This window comes from Eptesicus fuscus, chromosome 2, assembly GCF_027574615.1.
Source record: "Eptesicus fuscus isolate TK198812 chromosome 2, DD_ASM_mEF_20220401, whole genome shotgun sequence".
Taxonomy (NCBI): Eukaryota; Metazoa; Chordata; class Mammalia; order Chiroptera; family Vespertilionidae; genus Eptesicus; species Eptesicus fuscus.
Window position 1 is genome coordinate 15,450,814 of NC_072474.1, and position 24,101 is coordinate 15,474,914.

Sequence of the window (24,101 nt, forward strand, 5' to 3'; positions counted from 1 at the left end):
TGTAGTTCTTATTGTTTGCATTTGTTTGTGGTATCGGGAAAATTGTTGAGTTCTCAGTTTTAGTGACTTTTTTAGTGAGACAAAGCACTATGTAAAATATGTAAAACAGGTTTTCATTTACTAAATGTAATCCACTGTCTGTAAAAACTAAACATAAGATCCATTTTTAGAACAAGTCCTATTTGTTACAATGTGAATATAGAGAAAACACACAACATCCTAACTTAAAGTCATTTTTTCTTTTTTACATAAAGATATCATATAGGATTTTAGGGGTCAAGACCTCTTTTCAAATAATATTGCCTCAGATTTTAAAATTACCTATAATTAACTTTTTTAATAATACTGAATACTATTCCATTAAGAAAGAGATTAAGAAAAACTATACATGCAACTTACACATTATTTGGTGTGTGTTTCTTTTATTGCTCTTTCATTAGCAAAACTTTCTTACTCTTAATTCATCTATGGTAGAGCCACCAAGAGTAATTCACTATCAGAAGTCTTACCAAGATTGCTACTTTCAGAAGATCTTATAGGTCTTTCTTCTTTATATTCTGAAGTTAGTTGTTGCTTGCTGTGAATAAAAAATTGTGATAAATAATATCACTATGTTAATACAAACATAAAATATTTCCCAAATATTGTAAATTCTTAGAATATTTCATATAATATCAGAGTCAATATTAAAACTTTAATTCTACTATACACTTCAAATTTGTAAGTTCTACAAACTTCTTATGAAGCATGTCATTTTTTTTAAAAAAAGCATAAAACAGTCATGATTTGAGGGCAATATAGTTTGGTGAATTAGAGTTAGCTTGACATAATGGCAAGTCTCTTGAACTCAGACATCCTAGTTCTATAACCAACAGCTATTTGTTCTAAAACAAGTCAGTTTTCTGTGGCTGAAGGTCCTCCTCTACAAAGTAACAGTTACTGCTTTACTTTCGAAGGTTGTTTGGAGAATTAAATGAGATAATATAGCAAAAAGAGATGCTAGGAGAAACAGTAAGGCAAAGGAAAAATCTCTTCATGAGCTTTATTTTTTGAAACTATTTTAGAATCCCAATGAAATCCCAATGTGGGTTTTTCATAGTTTCTAACATTCAAATGTTGCAGTTCTCAGAAAATAATATTAATTAGAGGCCCAGAGCATGAAATCAGTGTGTGTGTGGGTGGGGGGGGGGGGCGGTTCTCTCAGCCCGACCTATGCCCTCTTGCAGTCCATGACCCTCGGGGGATGTCCAACTGATGGCTTAGGCCCACTTGGGAGTCAGACATCCTTAGTGCTGCCACGGAGCAGGAGAGGCTCCAGCCACTGCCACTGTGCTCACTAGCCATGAGCCCAGCTCAGGGCTTCTGGATGAGCAGCACTCCCCTTGTGGAAGCACACTGACCACCAGGGGGAAGCTCCTGTGTTAAGCTTCTGCCCCCTGGTGGTCAGTGTATGTCATAGCAATCAGTCATTCCGCCATTTGGTTGATTTGCATATTAGCCTTTTATTATCTAGGATGGAACTACCTGACAGTCAATGTGCCCCACTGAGGGGTACCGGATTGCAAGAGGGTGCAGGCCAGTCCAAGGGACCCCACCAGTGCACAATCAGAGCCAGGGAGGGAAGCAGGAAGTTTGTCAGCTGAGGAGGGACCACAGGAGGGCTTTAAGGCATGTCCGGCCTTGTCTCACTCAGTCTCAGCAGCAAGCTAACCTACCAGTCAGAGCATCTTCCCCCTGGTGGTCAGTGCACATCATAGCGAGTGGTTGAGCAGCCTTAGCATATCATTAGCATATTACACTTTGATTGGTTGAACAGATGACCAGACAACCAGACACTTAGCATATTAGGCTTTTATTATATAGGATTTCAGTGATTACCTGTTCTTTCTTTGTGGTTTGTAATTCAGGGTGTCTCAGCTACTATATAACTTGCAACTAAATTTATGGACAAATTCATTACTGCATGAAGTTAGATAACATAATGCTCCCTTATTTTTGTTGTGATTCATACCAACCACAGAAAACTAATAGAAGTCAGGACCTGGCATGGACCACTACTATCCCTTCCCTTTCTACTCACACTGTGAACCAGCAGATCTTTTTGAGAATGATGCTTAATATCCCTGTCCACTCCCAATTGGCTTGGATTATAAAATCCTACTTGTCTCTCATGGATACTGATGAGTTATGGATGGGGCCTTAGAAATTGTAAGAACCAATGACCTAGTTTTTAATCATAGCTTTCTAACTGGCTTCCATGTGAGGCACAATTTAAAATATTTTGAAACCTGAGGTAAATTCAACTCACTTGGGAATGTTTCATTCTTATGGCAAAGAGATCCCTTGAGGGGCCAACCTCAATTATGGAGTCTTAGGCAGGCTGCTGTCTATTTCTCTGGGAAAGGTGACATGGGATCTTCCACTACCTAAGCAAAGATGCTCTAGTGTCCTTGGGAGGCAGATCTGGTAACAAAGGAGAAAGTCTGGTCTTTTCCTGCAACTTTATTTCAATCTCTATGACAGCTTAGAATGGTTCCAGCTAGTACCTGTTTCTTCTATCCAAATCCCTTCATTGTTTCACTGTCCCCAGCTTTAATAAATGTGCCCTCCATCCCTAACTGGTTTGGCTCAGTGGATAGAGCATTGGCCTGCAGACTTAAGGGTCCCACGTTCGATTCCAGTCAAGGGCATGTACCTCGGTTGCGGGTACATCCCCAGTGGGGGGTGTGCAGAAGGCAGCTGATCGATGTTTCTCTCTCATTGATATTTCTAACTCTCTATTCCTCTCCCTCCCTCTCTGTTAAAAAATCAATAAAATATATTTTAAAATAAATAAGTAAATAAATGTGCCCTCCAAATAAAACATAGGGAATGAAAAATTGTACCTTTCCACGTGACTGACTTTTGAACCTCTAGTTACTAAAAATTCCACCATTTTTTCTTTGTTTTCATATTTAGCAAGTGAAAGTGGTGTGAAGTCATCCTGTATAAACAGAAAAACAGTTTATAATTTATTAAATTATATATATACAAACTGAACATTAAAACTTATACAAGATCCTCTGAACTTAAACATATAATACAGAAAGTAAATAAAAAGTAGCCCCTTTTTCCCTGGCTGGTGTTCTCGCTGGTTGGAGCACTGGCCTGCTCATGGAAGGGTCCAGGTTTGATTCCCATTCAAGAGATTGTACCTGGGTTGCAGGTTTGGTCCCCAGCCCTGGTCTGGGCCTAAGCAGGAGGCACCCACACATTGATGTTTCTCTTTCTCTCTCTCTCTTACTCTTCAATCCTTCGCTCCTTTCCACTTTCTCTAAAATCAATGGGGGGTGGGGGGAGGGAGGAATCCTCTGGTGAGGAGGAAAAATAAATAAATAAAAGGATCCCCTATCTTCTCACCCCTGTGCAGTCACTGGCTGTTCTTCCCTTTAAAATGCCCTCCACTCCCTCTTCAACAGATTAACTGCAGCATCCTTCTCCAAATCTCACTTCCAACATTTACAGTCCGGGTTCCAAGAATCTGTGTTCCTATCCTGGTATCCTGTCATTATTTTGTTGCCGGTGGACTGGGGCTTCCTCTTCCCACTTGCACTCACCCAGCTCTCCTTGCTGGGCACTAGGCCTCCTCCTCCCACCCACCCCCAACAGCACCATTTCCCAAGCCCCTGCCAGCATAGCAGCCAGTCCCCAGCATCACTTCACTCCCCCAGGCCTTCCGTCCTTAGTGGGCTCTGAGCCTATCTCCCACTCCCAGGCACTAACAGGAAGTTCTTCCTTCTGGGGTGGAAGGGTAGCTGGGAGGCAGAGCTTTGCCCCTTCCATGGACACTACATTTCCCCAGTCCCCAACTGGGCTTTGGAGTTGTTTCCATGGTGACAGGGCCTGATCTATTGTATTCAGTGTATGCATGTGAGAAAGAAAATGCTTGTGCGAAGGAGAGAGAGAGAGAGAGAGAGAGAGAGAGAGAGAGAGAGAGAGAGAGAGAAAGAAAGGAAGGAAGGAAGGAAGGAAGGAAGGAAGGAAGGAAGGAAGGAAGGAAGGAAGGAAGGAAGGAAGGAAAGAAGGAAGGAAGGAAATGCTTGTGCCCGGCTGGTGTGGCTCAGGGGTTGAGTGTTGACCCTTGAACCAGGAGGTCAGGGCACATTTCCAGTTTGCGGGCTGAAAACCCAGACGGGGATGTGCAAGAGGCTGCCAATGGATAATTCTTTTTCATCATTGATGTTTCTATCTCTCTCCCTCTCCTTTCCTTTCTCTTTAAAATTAATAAAACATAAAAAGGCTTGAAACCAAAGTAAAAACATGTATTTCAAATATTTTGTAAATAAAGTTACTTGGTCTATACCTTGTTTCTTGCTTCCATATTTGCCATACAGGAAAGTAGCTTTTCCACTATAGCTGTGTTGTGACCAAGGACAGCATAGTGGAGAGCAGTGTTGCCGTGGATGTCCATCACATTTGGATCGGCACCATGGTCTAGTAGAATAGTGGCACATTCTTCTTGCCCACATTGTATGGCCTGTCAGTATTATGCCAAGAAATAGATTATAAGTTATAGGAATTCAAAGTAAACATTCCACAAGTTTCACCAATGGCTTCTAATTAAATGAGATAAACTCATTTTTATTCTAAGTAATTAAATCAACCCCATCTCATGTTGACGTAGTTGGCGAGTACATACGTGAATCAGAGCTGTTTTGTTGTCAATGTCACAGAGGTTCAATAGGCAATGTCTGCGAGTTAGCAGTCTCACCACTCCTGGATGGCCCTTGCCACAGGCCACGTGCAGAGCAGTCCTATGAAAGTGAGAGGACTCCTTATGAACTTAGAGTGCACTAGATGAAAGCATAGAATTACCCATGTAATTCTAAACCTTTATCCCTATTCCTTCAAAGCAAATATTTTGTTTTCTTCTGGAGACAGTACAATATTTATTAGTTCTTGTTACTCACCATATTAGTGAAGGAGAAGCCTATTTGAATACAGAAAGGATGACCTAGGAATTCAGCTCAACTTGGGTCTGATCCTATTTTAACTGTCACTTATTAGCTGTCACTTGGCCTCAATTTCCTCATCAACAAAATGGGGATAAAAATAATAGGTATCTCACAGGACACCATTGTTTATTTTAATGAGAATATGTGCAGTGTTTACTACAGTACCTGGCACACAAAAAACAGCTCAATAATTGAGATATTAGTATCATTATTACTATTACTACCACTTTAAAAAGACAATATTTCAATTAAGTAAACATATCATTATACCTACTTTGCAGATTTAAGGATCAGAAAGATAATAGTATTTCAATTATTCTAAAATGCTTATATTCTTGAAAAAGATGGCGACCGGCAGGAAGGTAGGGAGAGAGAGAGTGTGAGTGAGGAACCCATAGAGGAGAGTGTAGACGTCTTTGGTGTGTGTGTGTATGAGATAGGGTCAGTTAGATTCTGCAGGTCTTCCAAGGGGCTGCCTAACCGGGCAGTCCTACACGGCGGAGCCCTGGGCACAATGCGGACACTTCTCAGCGGCTGGTGCGGACGTGGAGACCACGCCATCTTGAGAAACAGAGCTGCCTGAGACTAGGATCTTGGCTTCAGACACAAACCAGGACCCTGCAGCCACTGGGGACAGAGAACTACTATCACAGCTTCAGACCAACAGACAACAAGAATCCAGACTTCCCGGCAGCAGATTTCCGTGAGTCAAAGAGCCTATCCCCCTCCCCGCAGGCTCGCGGATAGCGCCATAGTAACTGATAGACCCGCCTCTCGCCCAAGCTGCAGAGCGCCGGTGCACGGACTCGCTCCCCTTTAGGGAATTTGGGGCGCAGGACAGAAGCAGCTCCCCTTCGGGGAAATCTGACAGCACGCACAGAGGGCTCCCCTTCGGGGAATTTGGGGAAATTTGGCTTGCGGGACACAGCTCCCCTTCGGGGAATCTTAGAGTGCACACAGAGGGGCTCCCCTTTGGGGAATTTGGCGCGCAAGACAGACTCCGCTCCCCTTCGGGGATTCTGGGAGAGTGCACGGAGGCAGCTCCCCTTCAGGAATTTGAGAGTGTGCGAAGCCCTAGCCGGTTTGGCTCAGTAGAGAGAGCACACACAGGACGCAGCTCCATTTCAGGGAATTTTGCACGCTGGACACAGCTGCCTGGGATCCCTGACTCACAGCGCATTCACACTAAGAGCCAGTGACCCCAATTGTTGGTGCATGCACACACAGGGACCCTGATTCTCAACGAGAAACCGCACAAGGCAGCAGAGACTCTGACACTCGAGTCTGGTGCAGACACAGGGAAACTCTGACTCCTGGCACATGCTAAGGATCTCATTTTCGGCACATACCAACAGTGTGGTGCAGACAGGGCCCCTGATTCTAAGTGTGCACACGAGACCACACGGAACACTGGGGACACTGACCCAGGGCAAGTCTGGTTCCCACCAACCAACGGCAGCCACACGTCCTAGTGTCAGAGCACTTCAGTGAAACTCGGGTGGAGCGAAGTCTCCACAGCACACGGCCCAGGTCCACGCAAACTGAAGCTTGAGCTTTCTGGTGATAGTAAGAATGGGGAGACGAAACAATTCACAGAGGAAAGAAAATGAGGAGTCGCCAAGAAAGGAAATTAGTGAAACTGAAGCTTGCAACATGACCGAAAAAGAGTTCAGAGTAATGGTCGTGGAATTTATACATCAGATGGATGAGAAAATCAACAACTTATGCAAGAATCAGGAAGAAATGAAAAGTGATATAGCTACAATCAAAAACACCATGGAAAGTTTCAACAGTAGACTAGAAGAAGCAGAGGACCGAATTAGTGAGTTAGAAGATCAGGTACAGAAACAAGCTCAATCTGAACAGCAATTGGAGAAAAAAATTAAAAAGCAGGAGGAAAGCCTAAGGGAGCTTCAGGACAACATGAAACGAAGTAACATGCATATAATAGGGCTGCCAGAAGGACAAGAAGAGCAGCAGGGATTAGAAAATCTATTTGAAGAAATAATGACAGAAAACTTCCCGGATATGGGAAAGATAAAAGTTACACAAGTACAGAGAGTCCCAAGCAGGATCAACCCAAAGAGACCCATACCAAGACATGTCATAATTTCAATGGCAAATATAAATGATAAAGAGAAAATCTTAAAGGCAGCAAGAGAGAGAAAGAGAGTTACCTACAAAGGAACACCCATCAGATTGTCAAATGATTACTCAACAGAAACACAACAAGCTAGAAGTGAATGGAAGGAGGTATACAAAGTGTTGCAAAGCAAAGGACTGTATCCAAGAATACTATATCCAGCAAAGCTATCAATCAAAATTGAAGGGGAAATCAGATGCTTTGAAGACAAAAAAAAGGCTCAGGGAGTTTATCACCACCAAACCAGCAATGCAAGAAATGCTAAAGAGAATACTGTAAAAAGAAGAAATAAACTGGTAAGAAGGAACACAGACACAAAAATAGATATGACTACAAACAAATACCTTTCACTAATAACTTTAAATGTAAACGGACTAAATGCTCCAATCAAAAGGCATCGACTGGTTGAATGGATAAAAAAACATGACCAATATATATGCTGTCTACAAGAGACCCACCTCAGAACAAGAGACTCACACAGATTGAAAGTGAAGGGATGGAAAAATATCTTTCAGGAAAATGGAAATGAAAAAAAAAGCTGGGGTAGCAATACTTATATCTGACAAAATAGACCTCAAAGTAAATGCCATAACAAGAGATAAGGAAGGCCACTTCGTAATACTAAAGGGAGAAATCCAACAAGAAAAAATAATTCTGGTAAACATATATGCACCCAATATAGGAGAACCCAAATACATAAAAAAAAACTCCTGGAGGATATCAAGGGAAAGATTAATAGCAATACAATCATAGTAGGAGACTTTAATACCCCACTATCACCATTGGACAAATCCTCTAAACAAAAAATCAGCAAAGAAACATCAATCCTAAATGACTCACTAGACCAGATGGAATTAATTGACATCTTCAGAACATTTCACCCCAAAGCCACAGAATATACATTCTTCTCAAGTGCACATGGGTCATTTTCAAAGATAGACCATATGCTGGGTCACAGGCAAAGTCTCTTCAAATTCAAGAAGATAGAAATTATATCAAGCATCTTCTCAGATCACAGTGGCATAAAACTGGAAATCAACTACAATAAATACAATCCAAAGAAATCAAACACATGGAGACTAAACAGCATGCTATTAAACAAGGACTGGGTCACCAGAGAGATCAAGGAAGAAATAAAAAGCATCATGGCAACAAACGACAATGAAAATACAACAATCCAAAATCTATGGGACACAGCAAAAGCAGTCTTGAGAGGGAAGTTCGTAGCTCTACAAGCCTATTGCAAAAAAAACAAGAAACAATGGTAATAAATTACCTAACCCTACAACTCAAAGACTTAGAAAAAGAGCAGCAAGAAAAGCCCAGTGTAACCAGAAGGAAGGAAGTAACAAAGATCAGAGCAGAGATAAACGACATAGAGACCAAAGAAACAATACAAAAATCAACAAAACCAAGAGCTGATTCTTTGAAAGGATAAACAAGATTGATGAACCTCTAGCCAAGCTCACCAAGAAGCAAAGAGAGAAGACCCAAATAAACAAAATCAGAAATGAAACAGGTGAAATAACAACAGACCCTGCTGAGATACAAAGGATTGTTACAAAATAATACGAACAACTCTATTCCAACAAACTGGACAACCTGGAGAAAATGGACATATTCCTAGAAAAATATAACCTTCCAAAACTCAATCAGGAAGAATCTAAACAGCTCAATATGCCAGTAACTATGGACGAAATTGAAGCAGTCATCAAAAAGCTTCCGGCAAACAAAAGCCCGGGGCCTGACGGCTTCACAGGAAAGTTTTACCAAACATTCAAGGAAGAACTAAAACCTATCCTCCTCAGACTATTCCAAAAAATTCAAGAGGAAGGAACATTTCCAAGCTCCTTCTATGAAGCTAGCATCACCCTAATACCAAAATCAGATAAAGACAACACAATGAAAGAGAATTACAGACCAATATCCCTCATGAACATAGATACCAAAATCCTCAACAAAATTCTAGCAAATCAGCTCCAGCAGTACATCAGAAAGATCATACACCATAACCAAGTAAGATTTATCCCAGGAATGCAAGGATGGTACAATATCCGCAAATCAATAAACGTGATACATCACATAAACAAATTGAGAGATAAAAATCACATAGTCATATCAATTGATGCAGAAAAAGCATTTGACAAAATCTAACACCTTTTTTTGATAGAAACTCTCAACAAGGTGGGAATAGAAGGCTCATACCTCAACATAATAAAAGCGATATATGATAAACCCACAGCAAACATCATACTCAATGGACAAAAACTAAAACCATTTCCCCTAAGAACAGGAGCAAGACAGGGATGCCCACTCTCACCACTCCTGTTTGACATAGTACTGGATTTAGACATGCCCACTCTCACCACTCCTGTTTGACATAGTACTGGAATTAGCCATTGCAATTAGACATGAAGAAGAAATAAAAGGCATCCAAATTGGAAAAGAACAAGTAAAGCTGTCCTTATTTGCAGACAACATGATATTGTACATAAAAAATCCAAAAGACTCCGTCAAAAAACTAATAGACTTAATAAATGAATTTGGCAATGTAGCAGGATACAAAATTAACGCCAAGAAATCTATGGCCTTTCTATACACCAATAGTGAACTTACAGAAAGAGAGACTAAAAAGGCAATCCCATTTACCATCACACCAAAAAAATTAAGATACCTAGGAATAAACTTAACTAAGGAGGTAAAAGACCTATATGCGGAAAACTACAGGACACTGAAAAAAAGAGATAGAGGAAGATGTAAACAGATGAAAGAACATACCATGTTCATTGATTGGTAGAATCAACATCATTAAAATGTCCATACTACTCAAAGTAATCTATAGATTCAATGCACTCCCCATTAAAATACCAGCGGCATATTTCACAGACCTTGAAAGAACTCTCCAAAAATTCATCTGGAATAAAAAAAGACCCCGAATAGCCACAGCAATCCTGATAAAGAAGAATAAAGTAGGAGGGATCTCAATACCAGATTTCAAGCTGTATTACAAAGCCACTATTCTCAAAATAGCCTGGTACTGGCACAAGAACAGATATATAGATCAATGGAATAGAATAGAGAATCCAGATATTGACCCAAACCACTATGCTCAATTAATATTTGACAAAGGAGGCATGAACATACAATGGAATCAAGACAGTCTCTTCAATACATGGTGTTGGGAAAATTGGACAGATACATGCAAAATATTGAAGCTAGATCACCAACTTACATCATACACAAAAATCAACTCAAAATGGATACAGGACTTAAACATAAGACGGGAAACCATAAAAATACTAGAGGAATCCACAGGCAGCAAAATCTCAGACATATGCCAAAAGAACTTCTTCACAAATACTGCCCCTAGGGCAATGGAAGCTAAAGAGAAAATAAACAAATGGGACTACATCAAAATAAAAAGCTTTTTCACAGCAAAAGAAACTATCAACAAAACAACAAGAAGGCCCACTGCATGGGAGAACATATTTGCAAATGGCATCACTGATAAAGATTTAATCTCCAACATCTACAGGCAGCTTATACAACTTAATAAAAGGAAGATAAATGATCCAATAAAAAAAATGGGTAACGGACCTAAATAGAATCTTTTCAAAAGAAGACAGAAGGAAGGCCAAGAGACACATGAAAACATGCTCAACGTCACTAATTATCCAAGAGATGCAAATCAAAACAACAATGCAGTACCATCTCACACCTGTCAGAATGGCTATCATCAACAAATCAACAAACGACAAGTGTTGGCGAGGATGCGGAGAAAAAGGAACCCTCGTGCACTGCTGGTGGGAATGCAGACTGGTGCAGCCACTGTGGAGAACAGTATGGAGTTTCCTCAAAAAACTGAAAATGGAACTCCCATTTGACCCAGTAATCCCACTCCTGGGAATATATCCTAAGAAAGTATAAACACTAATCAGAAAGGATATATGCACCCCTATGTTCATAGCAGCACAATTTACAATAGCTAAGATTTTGAAACAGCCTAGGTGCCCGTCAGCAGATGACTGGATCAGAAAACTATGATACATCTACACAATGGAATACTATGCTGCCATAAAAAAGAAGGAATTTTTACCATTTGCAGCAACCTGGATGGAATTGGAGAACATTATGCTAAGTGAAATAAGCCAGTCAATGAAAGAAAAATACCACATGATCTCACTCATTTATGGATAGTAAAGAACATTATAAACTGTTGAACAAAAAGATAGATACAGAGGCAGTAAAGCATCAAACAGTCTGTCAGAGAGAACCAAGATGGCGGCAAAGTTAAACAAATGAACTGCGCCGCGCACAGCAATTTCAAAAATACAACTAGAGGACAGAGCGTCTGCCACCCAGAACCACAGGAGAGCTGGCTGTATGGTGGATTTACAACTAAGAGGGAAGAGGAAAGAGCAAACTCGGAGGGGCTGAGGTGCAGAGGCGCGTGGGTCGGGCTGGTGGCGGGGGAAGGGACGCGCGGCTTTTGTTCCAACCCTGAGGGAGATAAGCTCCCCATCACTCTGAAATCCAGTTTCTGGGGACGTGCAGGAGACCCAGACACCTACGTGGAGAGGCTGGACTCTCGGCCATCGTGTCGGAAAGTGAGAGTGACTTTCTTGCAGAGGTGCGCCCAGCAATCAGTGTTTACTGCACTGGAGCACGGGACACGGGGACTTGGAAACACGGAAAGGCAGAAAAGGCAGAAAAAGCAGACTTGCAGCCATTGCTGTTTGCCACACCCTAGCCTAGTTACGCCCTGAGACCCCGCCCCACCCTGAGACCCGCCCCACACATTCTACAAACCCGCCCAGGCTCCAAACAGCAGCTTTTGCATACAAATGGCCTGCCCTATGGCAGCTTAACCAAATAAACTGCAGTTCCAGTCAGACTGCTCCAAAACCACTCAAGCGGGAGGAGAAAACTGCAGTTTTTGCTGTAGCTCCTGCTGAATGGCCTCAGACAGTAGCTGACCTGCACTACATTCGAGACCCAGAAACGAGGGCATCTAGTGGTCGGTGTGAGACGACACCAGATTTCAACCACTCGCATAAGGGACACATTCAAGAGGCAGACTCAGTGAGTGCCAAAGCCCTACTGGAACAAGTCCCGGCCCATAAACGTGTCTCCTGCACAGCAACTCTTCCTTTATAGACACAGCAGGTCCTCACAGCCAATTGGCCTGGAGGACAATTCCTCCCAGTGACACCAACAACAATCAAGACTTAACTACACAAAGGAGGACCAAGACGGAGGCATAGGGCAGACGCCTGATTGTTGAGTACCACAACAATTTTGAAACTACAACGGGAAAACAGAGCAGACACCATCCAGAACCACCGGAGGGCTGGCTGAGCAGATGCTCTACAACTAGAATAAAAGAGAGGGGTACGCGGGATGATGCTGATGCCGGTGAGCCAAAGATCACACTTTAAGAACTACGGCTCTGGTGACACAATGGCGGCCTGGAACGTGCTCGGCGCAGTTCCCCCGGCGGTCTCCGCTCGCTGCCGAGCACGGACAGACGAGCCCCTGGGGGACATGGGGTGGGAGACTCCGCGCTTGCTGACCTCCGAGTCCTTCGAGAATCTCAGCACCCCGGAAATGGCCAGGTGCACACGCCCGGCGACCGGCTGCCACTGCAGACCCGAGCGCCGACGCAGCGACACTGGGCCAGCCCGCCACCACGCACCGGGTGCACCGGAGCTTCGCCGAGCCCGCTGCCCAGTGAGTTCCGCGGCAGCTGCCCCGGAGCTTTGAGAAAATGGCCGGAGGAATTGCTGAGAAGGAATTGACCGATGAGAGTTGGGATCGGGAAGACGAGGCCCCGCTGGGTCCTGGGTCCAGGAGCTCTCGCCCGGCAACTGGCTTGCTGATGCAGACCCGAGTGCCGCCGCAACGACCTCGGAACAGCCCGCCGCCGCACACCGGGCACACCGGAGCTTCGCCGAGCCCACCACCCAACGAATTCCGCGGCAGCTGCCCTGGAGCTTTGAGAAAATGGCCGAAGGAATTGCTGAGAGGGAATTGACCGACAGGAATTGGGATCAAGAAGACGAAGCCCCACTGGGTACCAGGTCCAGGTGAGGCCGCGCGCCCCTGGGTCCGGGCGAGGCTGGGACCTGGGTCAGGGTGAGGCTGAGTCCCTGGTCTGGGTGAAGCTGCACGCCCCTGGATCCGGGTGAGGCCACAAACCCCTGGGTCCGGGTGAGGCTGGGTCCTGGGTCTGGTCGAGGCTGCGTGCCCCTGGGCCCGTTTGAGGCGACACGTCCCTGGGTCTAGGTGAGGCCTCATGCCCCTGGGTCTGGGTAAGGCTGGGTCCCAGGTCCAGGTGAGGCCACGCCCCTGGGTCTGGGTGAGGCTGGATCCCGTGTCCAGGTGAGGCCGCACGCCCCCAGGTCTGGGTGAGGCCACGTGCCCCTGGGTCCGGGTGAGGCCACGTGCCCCTGGGTCCAGGTGAGGCTGGGTCCCAGGCCTGGGTGAGGTCGCGCCCCTGGGTCCAGGAGAGGCCACGCGCCCCTGGGTCCTGGTGAGGCCACGCGCCCCAGGGCCCGGGTGATACTAGGCCCCAGGTACGGGTGAGGCCGCGCGCCCCTGAGTCCGGGTGAAGCCGTGCCCCTGGGTCCGGGCGAGACCAAACCAGAGGGAGTCGAACCTGCATTACCACCATTTGTCCACCACCCAGAGCTGAAAAGTCAGTATCGACATGTACACATAAGGAACTGGTAGACATTGAAATTGGGTCTCAAAAGAACTGTTGGTCCAGAAAGAAACTCACTACAGACTGATTCATTTGCCTGTCAGCATAACTATTACTGCTCGTCTCACATTCGGTTCTTATAATTATACTAGAGGCCCGGTGCACGAAATTCGTGCACGGAGAGGGGGTTGTCCCTCAGCCCAGCCTGTACCCTCTCCAATATGGGACCCCTCAAGGGATGTCCGACTGCCCGTTTAGGCCCGATCCCACCGGGCAGTCGGACATCCCTCTCACAATCCAGGACTGCTGGCTCCGAACTGCTTGCCTGCCTGCCTTCCTGATTGCCCCTAACCACTTCTGCCTGCCAGCCTGATCACCCCCTAACCACTCTGCTGCCAGCCTGTTTGCCCCCAACTTCCCTCCTCTGCCAGCCTGGTCACCCCTAACTGCCCTCTCCTGCAGGGTTGATCACCTCCAACTGCCCTCCCTTGCAGGCCTGGTCCTTCTCAACTGCCCTCCCTTGCAGGCCGGGTGCCTCCCAACTGCCCTCCCTGCTGACCATCTTGTGGTGGCCATCTTGTGTCCACATGGGGGCAGGATCTTTGACCACATGGGGCAGCTATATTGTGTGTTGCAGTGATGATCAATCTGCATATTACTCTTTTATTAGATAGGATAGAGGCCTGGTACAGGGGTGGGGGCCTGCTGGTTTGCCCTGAAGGGTGTCCCAGATCAGGTGGGGGTTCCCTTGGGGCGTGGGGAGGCCTGAGCGAGGGGCCTGTGGTGGTTTGCAGGCCGGCCATGCCCCCTGGCAACCCAAGCAGAGGCCCTGGTATCTGGAATTTATTTTCCTTCTACAATTGAAACTTTGTAGCCTGGAGCAGAGCCAAGCCTGGGGCTCCCTCCGATGCCGGCAGCCATTTCTGTTGGGGTTATAATTGAAACTTTGTTGCCTTAAGTGGGTGGTCCCGGCCAGGGTGTGCGGAAAGCTTTGCTTTTCCTGTTGCCGGCGGCAAGCCTGGCCTGCTCTCTCAAGCTCCATCCTGTTTGAATTAGTTTACTTTCTATAATTGAAACTTTGTAGCTTGAGTGGAGGCTTAGGCCTGGCAAGGGCAGGCGGAAAGCTTGACTTCCTCTGTTACCTAGGAAACCTTGCTCTCTGTGGCTGTAGCCATCTTGGTTTGGGTTAATTTGCAAACTCGCTCTGATTGGATGGTGTTGCTTGTGGGCGTGGCTTGTGGGTGTGTCAGAGGTATGGTCAATTTGCATATTTGTCTATTATTAGGTAAGATTTCTAGTAACACATGATCTCACTCATCTAGGGGAAATAATGAACAACATAGACTGATGAACAAGAACAGACCCAGAAACAAGGAGGCATCGATCGGACTGTTGGGCCTCAGAGGGAGGGTAGGGGAGGGAGGGGGTAGGGGGGAGAGATCAACCAAAGGACTTGTGTGCATGCATACGAGCCTAACCAATGGTTAAGGACAACAGGGGGGTGGGGGCATCCGTGGGGAGGGGTGTGGGATGGGAATGGGGGGATGAGGACAAATATGTGACACCTTAATCAATAAAGAAATTTAAAAAAAAAAAGAAAGGAAGGAAGGAAGGAAGGAAGGAAGGAAGGAAGGAAGGAAGAAATTGGTTGTTGTTGTTGTTTGTTTGTTTTTCAAAAATTGAGGACTGCCTGGACGGCATTGACTCAGTGATTGATTGTCAACCTATGAACTATGAACCAGGAGGTCACAGTTTGATTCCTGGTCAGGACACATGCCCGGGTTGCAGTGTGGGGTGTGCAGGAGACAGCAGATCAATGATTCTCTCATCATTGATGTTTCTATCTCACACTCCCTCTCCCTCTCCCTCTCCTTCCTCTCTGAAACCAATAGAAATATAGTAAAGAGTAAAAAATTTTTTTAAAAATGGAGAACGAACTTGGTCAATATTGAAAAAGTCCTACACATTCATAAAAGCATGTAAGCATGTGGTTTATATACCTGTTGACATAAACTCATTTGAATTTTGATATTCACAACTTAGTGATCTTGAAAAGTGAACTGTGCTTATTTCAACTCTTAACAAACAAATTTGACAATAAAGAATCGAAAACCAATCAGAAAAAAAAAAACTGTCAAATTACAGCAGGAAGGTTAGGGAGAGGTGGGGAAGATAAGAGATCAACCGAAGGACTTGTATGCATGCATATAAGCATAACCAATGGATGCAAAACTCTGGGGGGTGAGGGCATATATGGGAGTGGGGTGGGGGGTGGCAATGGTAAGATATGTACACATATAATACCTTAATAAAAAAATTGAAAAAAAATAAAATAAAAAATAAAGTGATTTGTAAAAAAAAAATACAAAAAAAAAAAAATAAAAAATAAATAAATAAAATAAAATGCTTATATTCTCTCACTTTAACATCTCTGACATTGGAATCCAATTTTTAGTTCAGAATGTCTTACAACTATTATTGGCAGCATTTAAATTTTTTTTTTGATACATAAAATACTGACATCATGCCAGTCAGGTTCTTTACATTAAGTGAAATAATGGTAACTACAACAGACCTCTTGCAATTCTAGTCAAATGGTTGGCATTTAAATAAATTTTAATCCTTAAAAGCCTTATGGGGGAAAGAGGACTAAAAATGCAAAACACGAATTTTCTTTTTAATTAATTCTTACTCTGATTTTCAAAGAAAACTTAAGCCAGAGGAGAATCAGGATTCAAATACATAGAATGGATCATTTTGTTCAATATTTAGATTTATAAATTGTACGGAAAGCATATGTTCCCAATGATCAATATTTGTATTTCATATTATTATACATTTCAAAATGGCAGGCAAAGGTTATCTTTTACAATTTCCTTCATTCAGAAATACTTTTGTTTGAAAGCAGGGAGAAAAAACTTAAACCTGATGAGGTCCTAATACTTCAATTATGAATTTCTCATTTTGCTCATATTGGGCAACATGAAGATTATAAGAATGAAAAGGGCCTGAGAAGGTTTAATCACCAAAATTTATAGGGAACTCATATTTGATAATAAACAATCCAATCAAAAAATGGGCAAAGGATCTAAATAGACACTTCTTGAAAATGAACATACAGAAGGCCAAGAGGCATATGTAAAGGTGCTCAAAGTCACTAATCATCAGAGAGATGCAAATCAAAATGACAATCAGGTGCCATCTCACACCTGTCAGAATGGCTATCATCAACAAATCAACAAACAACAAGTGCTGGTGAGGATGTGGAGAAAAAGGAACCCTCGTGTACTGCTGGTGGGAATGCAGACTGGTGCAGCCACTGTGGAAAACAGTATGGAGTTTCCTCAAAAAATTAATAATGGAACTCCCATTTGACCCAGTGATCCCACTCCTAGGAATATATCTCAAGAAATAAAAAAACACCAATCAGAAAGAATATATGCATCCCTATGTTCATAGCAGCACAATTTACATAGGTAAGATTTGGAAACAGCCTAAGTGCCCAGCAGCAGATGAGTGGATTAAAAACCTGTGGTATATCTACACAGTGGAATACTATCTATCTATATAATAAAAGGGTAATACGCTAATTAGACTGGATAGACCGGATGTCTTCGTCCTTCTGGACAAAGCCATGGTGGTGGGGGCTGAGGCAGAGGTGGTTAGGGGCAATCTGGCCAGCAGGGGAAAACAGTTAGGAGCGATTAGGCCAGCAGGGGAGAGCAATTGGGGCTGATCAGGCCAGCAGGGGAGAGTAGTTGGGGGCAATCAGGCAGGCAGGCAGAGGTGGTTAGGGGCAATCAGGCAGGCAGGCAGGCAGGTGAGGAGTTAGGAGCCAGCAGTCCCGGATTGCGAGAGGGATGTCTGACTGCTGGTTTAGGCCCGATCCCTGCTGGTCAGACATCCCCTGAGGGGTCCCAGATTGGAGAGGGTGCAAGCTGGGCAGAGGGACCCCCCCCCCCCCCAATGCACAAATTTCATGCACTGGGCCTCTGGTATATATATATAAAAACCTAAGCAGTCGATTGACCAGTCGACCTGTTGCTATGATGTGCACTGATCACCAGGGGGCAGACGCTCAACACAGGAGCTGCCCCTGGTGCTCAGTGTGCTCACACAGTGGTAGCGCAACTCAGTTGATGGGCAGACGCCAGATGCAGGGCTTAAAGCTGGCTGCCACAGCCCAGAGACTGCGGCGGAGCAGCAGGAGTGGTGGTGGGGGCAGGTGCAGGGGGACTGGGATGAGCAGGAGTGGCAGGTAGGAGCGGCAGGCCGCATTGGACTGCCACTTTTGGCCGATCCCCACAGGCCATGGTTCTCCTTTGTTTTCTATTTTATTATTTTTTTAAAGAAAAAATCCCAGTTAGAGAAAGAAAAACATCACGTGATCTCACTTATATGTGTAATCTAATGAACAAAACATACTGATGAACAAAATATGCCAGAGTTTTGGATGCATGGAATAGAACAACAGATCTCAGGGTGGTAGTAGGACAGAAAGAGATCAACCAAAGAATATACTGTATATGCATAACCCATGGACACAGACAATAATATGGAAAAGTCATATGGTGGGTTGGGGTTTGGGTGGAGGGAGGACAAAAAAGAAAAAAATGGAAGACATCTGTAATACTGTCAACAATAAAACAAAAGAAAACTTTTTAAAATGTTTTTTAAAAATATTTTTAATTGATTTGAGAGAGAGAGGAGAGGGGGAGAGTGAGAGAAACATTGATGTGAAGAAGCACAATTGGTTGCCTCCCATAGGCACCCCACCCAAGCAGTGATCAAACCAGAAACCTGGATAGGAGTCCTGACTTGAAAAGAACCTGAGACGTTTCAGTGTACAGGAGGGGTACCAGCCAATGCTCCCACCAACCGAGCCATACTAGTCAGGGCACTATTTTGAATTTTTTATTTTTATAACCACACAACTAAAGATATTAATCTATAATCATTTACATATTATATGTAATAAAGCTATATAAAGTAAAATACATATGATGTGCTTTCAGGCATAGATGAAAAACAGCTCAAGTGCCCATCAGTAGATGAATAGATGAACAAGATGTAGCACATTTACACAATGGAATACTACGCTCTGTATAAAAGAAGGAACTCTTATACCCTTTGTGCAGCATGGATGAATCTGGAGATTATTATGGTAAATGAAATAAGCCAGTCAGAGAAAGACAAATACCATATGATCTCACTTACATGTGGAATCTAATAAACAAAATAAACTGACAGACAAAATAGGAGCAGAGGCATGGATACATGGGACAGACTGACAGATCTCAGAGGGAGGGGATGGGGGAACTGGAAGAGATTAGCCAAGAACATACAATGAATATGTGCATAGCCCATGGACACAGACAACAATGTGTGAAGGCTGAAGGGGGCTGGGTGGAAGGCCACTAAGGGGGTGAAATGGGGACATCTGTAACAGTGTCAACAATAAAAATAAACATAAAAATTAAAATATTCCCTTCTGAAGAGGCCAACAGTTGTCAGAAGATACCAATTCTCAAAAAAATTTTCCCAAAAACTCCAAAAAACAGAAAGTGAGAAATCAATTCATAATATTTACTAGAATGTCTGTATATGTTCATTAAAAAAATTAGATTTTTTATAAGGAAATGTCCATTTATAATACAAATGCTCAGAAATAAATTTTATCACATTTTGCACATATTTTTCCATAACAAAAGATCATAGTCTGTTTGTATGTATAGCCAAACTGAGTCTTTCTTATTAATACACTGCTATTTTAAAAAGTGCTGAATATATATATATATATATATATATATATATATATATAATGTGGTACTCAGCATCAAATTGCCTATTTCAAAAGTCAAAAGCAACTTAAACTTGAAGGAGCAATATAAAGACAACTGTTGGTCAACTTCACAAATTTTTGCATGGAAAATATTATTTCACTCCTCTTTTAACTTATTCATTTTCTTACCAGGGACACTAAATATTTTTTCCTTTGTCTGCTGGTCACTTATACTTATGCAAAAAGTACTTTGTCCACTTTCAAATTAGAGTTTTTTCTTATTGATTTTAAAGACTTAACTGGAGAGCATTATGCTAAGTGAAATAAGCCAGGCAATGAAAGAAAAATACCACATAATCTCACTCATTTATGGAAAATAAAGAACATTATAACCTGATGAGCAAAAAGAGAGATACAGAGGCAGTAAAGCATCAAACAGACTGTCAAGTTACAGCGGGAAGGCTGGAGAGTGTTGGGGAGGGGTGGGAAAGAGATCAACCAAAGGACTTGTATGCATGCATATAAGCACAACCAATGGATACAAGAAACTGGGTGGGGGGGGGGGGAATGAGGGCATGCGACAGTGAGTAGGGGAGGCTGGGGGAAAGTCAATGGGGGGGAAAAAAAGGAGATATATGTACTACTATATGTAATACTTTAAACAATAAAAAAAAATAAAGACTGTAAAAGGAAAACATTTTTTCTCTGATACACATACATTGCAAATATTTTGCAAGTACATTTTCTTTAATTTTGCCAATATTATTTTCTGATACACAGAGGGTTTTAATTTTTTATATTGCTCAATCAACCCCCTGAAATCTTGCTCTTGAAGTCTTGGTCAACATTTTTTTTAAAATGTATAAATAGGCATTTGTGCTTTCTTCTGGTACTTTTCTCATTTTGTATATTTAAAATTTTTAATCTGGAATTTATTTTAATCTAGTTACTTTTCTCCAAATACTTAACAGAAAATTCCCACCATTTTTAATTGACCTTTTCCTACAAACATGAAATGTCACCAGTATCAATTTATAAAGTCTTACATATATTTGGGGTGTTTGGGCATTTTCCATTCTGTTCCAATCATTTATCTATAAACTAGAGGCCCGGTGCACGAAATTCATGCACGGGGGAGGGCGGGTGTGTGTCCCTCAGCCCAGCCTGCACCCTCTCCAATCTGGGACCCCTCGAGGGATGTCTGACGGACATCCCTCTCACAATCCAGGACTGCTGGCTCCCAACCACTCGCCTGCCTGCCTTCCTGATTACCCCTAACCACTTCTGCCTGCCAGCCTGATCACCCCCCTAACCACTCCCCTGCCAGGCTGATTGCCCCTAACTGCCCTCCCCTGCTGACTTGGTCACCCCAACTGCCCTCCCCTGCAAGCCTCGTCACCCCTAACTGTTCTCCCCTGCAGGCCTGGTCGCCCCCCCAACTCCCCTCCCCTGCCAGCCTAATCGCCCCTAACTGCTCTCCCCTACTGGTCTGGTCTCCCCCCCAACTGCCCTCCCCTGCAAGCTTGGTCCCCCCAACTACCCTCCCCTGTAGGCTTGATCGCCCCCAACTGCCCTCCCTTGCAGGCCTGGTCCCTCCCAACTGCCCTCCGCTGCTGGCCTGATCACCTACAACTGCCCTTCCTTGCAGGCCTGGTCCCTCTCAACTGCCCTTGCCTGCTGGCCATCTTGTGGTAGCCATCTTGTGTCCACATGGGGGCAGCCATCTTGTGTGTTGGAGTGATTATCAATTTGCATATTACTCTTTTATTAGATAGGATAAATACTTTGTGAAAGTTTATAGCACGCTGATAGCTAGAAGGGTAAACTTGTGTCTACTATACAAAATTTTCTTCATTTCATCACAACAATGAAAGATAGCATGTAACAGGAAGAATTTTAAAACATATTTATTTGGTTGTAAAATTGATAAACACAGGAAGAACACACATTGTGAGAAAGTGAATCTTCCTAATCCGGACCACAGCCATCTTCCCACTTCAAAGTTCCTTCTGAGGTCCCTCCATAAAGAACATAGGTGCACACTGGTATAAAGCAGTTATTGGATTTTATCCAAAGAACTTTTAGCCCAGAAGTTGATCGATTATGGGAATTATTTCTCTCATTATGCATTTTTCTGTAGCATGTAACATTAGTGTAAAAATGTGTACATCCTATATAATAGATGCCTTATATACAAATCGACCAAACAGCGGAATGGCCAACCACTATGATGCGCACTGACCCCCAGGGGCAGACACTCAATGCAGGAGCTACCCCCTGGTGGTCAGTGTGCTCCCGCAGGGGGAGTGTCATTCAACCAGAAGCGGGGCTCACAGCTGGAAAGCACAGTGGGATGGCGGGAGCCTGTCCTGCCTCTGCAGCAGCACTAAGGAGCAATGACAGGCGGGTGGTAAGGAGCGAGGGGTCCTGGACTGTGAGAGGGCGCAGGCTGGGCTGAGGGATTTTGTGCACCAGGCCTCTGGTCTAATATAAAATGCTGTATATACTTAATTTTGTTTCCATTATTGATATGTAGTTATATCACTTAAAAGTTGTCAGTCAAGTGTTCTGTAGGAGGAATTGTGAGTGAGTCCTTTTGTTTTTGCTCATAAAGTTGGTCTGAGGGCCTGACCCCAGGTCAGGTGTCCACCAGGGAGCAGCTGCGGGGCCCCGGGAGGGAAGTCAGCCCAGCGCCCTGGCTGAACGGAGGCTGCTCTCCAGCTGCTGAGCCAAACCCACCCGCCTCCTCCCAGTGGACCCCAGGGCCCCAGCCTCCCAGTCCCCATTACCTGCTCATCCTGTCCCTATCATTCAGGCCACTTTTCCTGAACAATAGGATTTGCTTCACTTTCCGCACGTTGCCCACGCTGGCAGCTTTGTGGATCGCTCCCATATCTGTGTCTCGAAAGAGAGGCCTTTTGGCTCCCACACCACTGCTCCCAGGTTTGGTGGGGGAGTCCCTGGCCGCCATGCTGGGACTTCTCAGAAAAGAGAACACCTTCTTCATGGCAGAGAGTCAGGGCTTCAGAGAAGCCTCACCTTCCCTCCGCTCTTCACTTTTCGCACCTCCTGAGCTCAATACCAGCTCTCTAGCCAACCACCTCACGCCACAGCATTCAAGCAGGGCAGTTTGGCAGTTTAGCATCTCCTCTCGGAATCATAGTAACCAAGCAACGGCCTCTGACATCACTAGGCATGTGCATAGGGCCTGTGGTCAAGGGTAGCCAGAGCCCATGTGCAAAGCCCCAGTAACTCCGATCTCAGAGACTGCCTGGTGGGTGTGTCTCCCTGGTTAGAGCTTCCACCCGAGCACCAGAGGGTGGTGGGTTCCATAACTAGTCAAGGGCATGAACCGAAGTTGCAGATTAGAGCCCTGGTCCCCAGTCAGGTGCATTCGGGAGGCAGTCAACCAAGGTCTCCCTCACATCGATATTTCTCTCTCTCCCACCCCCACCCCTCCTCCTTCCCTTCCTTCCACAAAGAAACAATTAATGGAAATAATATACTCAGTGAGGATTAACAAAAATTAAAACTTAAAAAAATCTCAGTGATTGCCTGTGAGCAGGTGTGGGATCTGTTCAAACATCCCTGGGAGTTGGCCAAGTGTTTGCAGAGATTTGCAATAGTTACCCCAGTGAAAAAGCAGTCTTTGCCTAAGACCAGGGCCAAGGTGGTGTGGAACTTCAGGCCGCTCAAGGTCTGGTCCCCCAGAAAACTCCCCTTAAAAACATCTCTAACTCTCCCAGTGCCCTAGTTTATATCTGTTCCACATCCCTCTGGCCCCAGCCAATCTCCAGGGAATTTAGCGGATGCAACAACAGAAGGATGTTTTCATGGCTTCAGAGACTGTGGCAATGTGTATCTGCAGGTGCAAATTTATGAGTAACCAGTGCCCGTTCTCCAGATGAAAGCACCTTTCCGCAGCCCTCTTAATTCTCCCCCTTTGGCCCACCTCTTACATTACATTTCATTTCCCCCACATAAATCTTTAATCAATCCAAGATTTATTTTGGAGCCTGGTGTTCACATTTAAGAACTTCCTTAAAAAATTACTATTCACCTGCCCCAAACCACCTTTTCTCGCCCAGTTTAAAAGTCACTTTACTGTGCATTACACTCTCTGGTTATGTTTTTTGTTTTTGGGTGGTCTGTTTTACCCATTGAACTGCCTGCTTCTTTTTGCATCCACACTGCACTATTTAACTTCTTTATAAAATGTATTGTAGTATTTTAGTTTCAATGTTTCTCCTTATTACTCTTTTTCTGTCGCTTCCTGGCAATGTTTATCTTGAAATTATTTGAAATGAAGTTTTAATCAGTATTCCAAGTTTTTTAAAAAAAAAAATCAGTGAGATTTTAATTAGCTTGAGAATTAACTTTAACTGCCAATCTCTTGAATCAGTATATTCAGATACATATGATGTCTCTCAATTAATTTAAGTCCTAATATATGCTCCTCTTAGCTTTTGGTAGTTTGTT

The 24,101-nt window shown here is 44.0% G+C and overlaps 1 protein-coding gene across 1 annotated transcript in view; it reads right to left on the reverse strand.

Annotated features, from left to right (window-relative positions):
• Window positions 1-22,593, reverse strand: part of LOC114229535 (ankyrin repeat domain-containing protein 26-like) — a 69,152-nt gene extending 46,559 nt beyond the window's left edge. Inside the window, exons 1-5 of the mRNA XM_054724683.1 lie at window positions 22,412-22,593; window positions 4,679-4,793; window positions 4,343-4,516; window positions 2,886-2,983; window positions 510-577 (exon numbers count right to left, since the gene is read on the reverse strand). Coding sequence (XP_054580658.1) covers window positions 510-577; window positions 2,886-2,983; window positions 4,343-4,516; window positions 4,679-4,793; window positions 22,412-22,593 — 637 coding nt within the window. The remainder of the gene's footprint in view (window positions 1-509; window positions 578-2,885; window positions 2,984-4,342; window positions 4,517-4,678; window positions 4,794-22,411) is intronic.
• Between the last annotated feature and the right edge of the window lie 1,508 nt (window positions 22,594-24,101).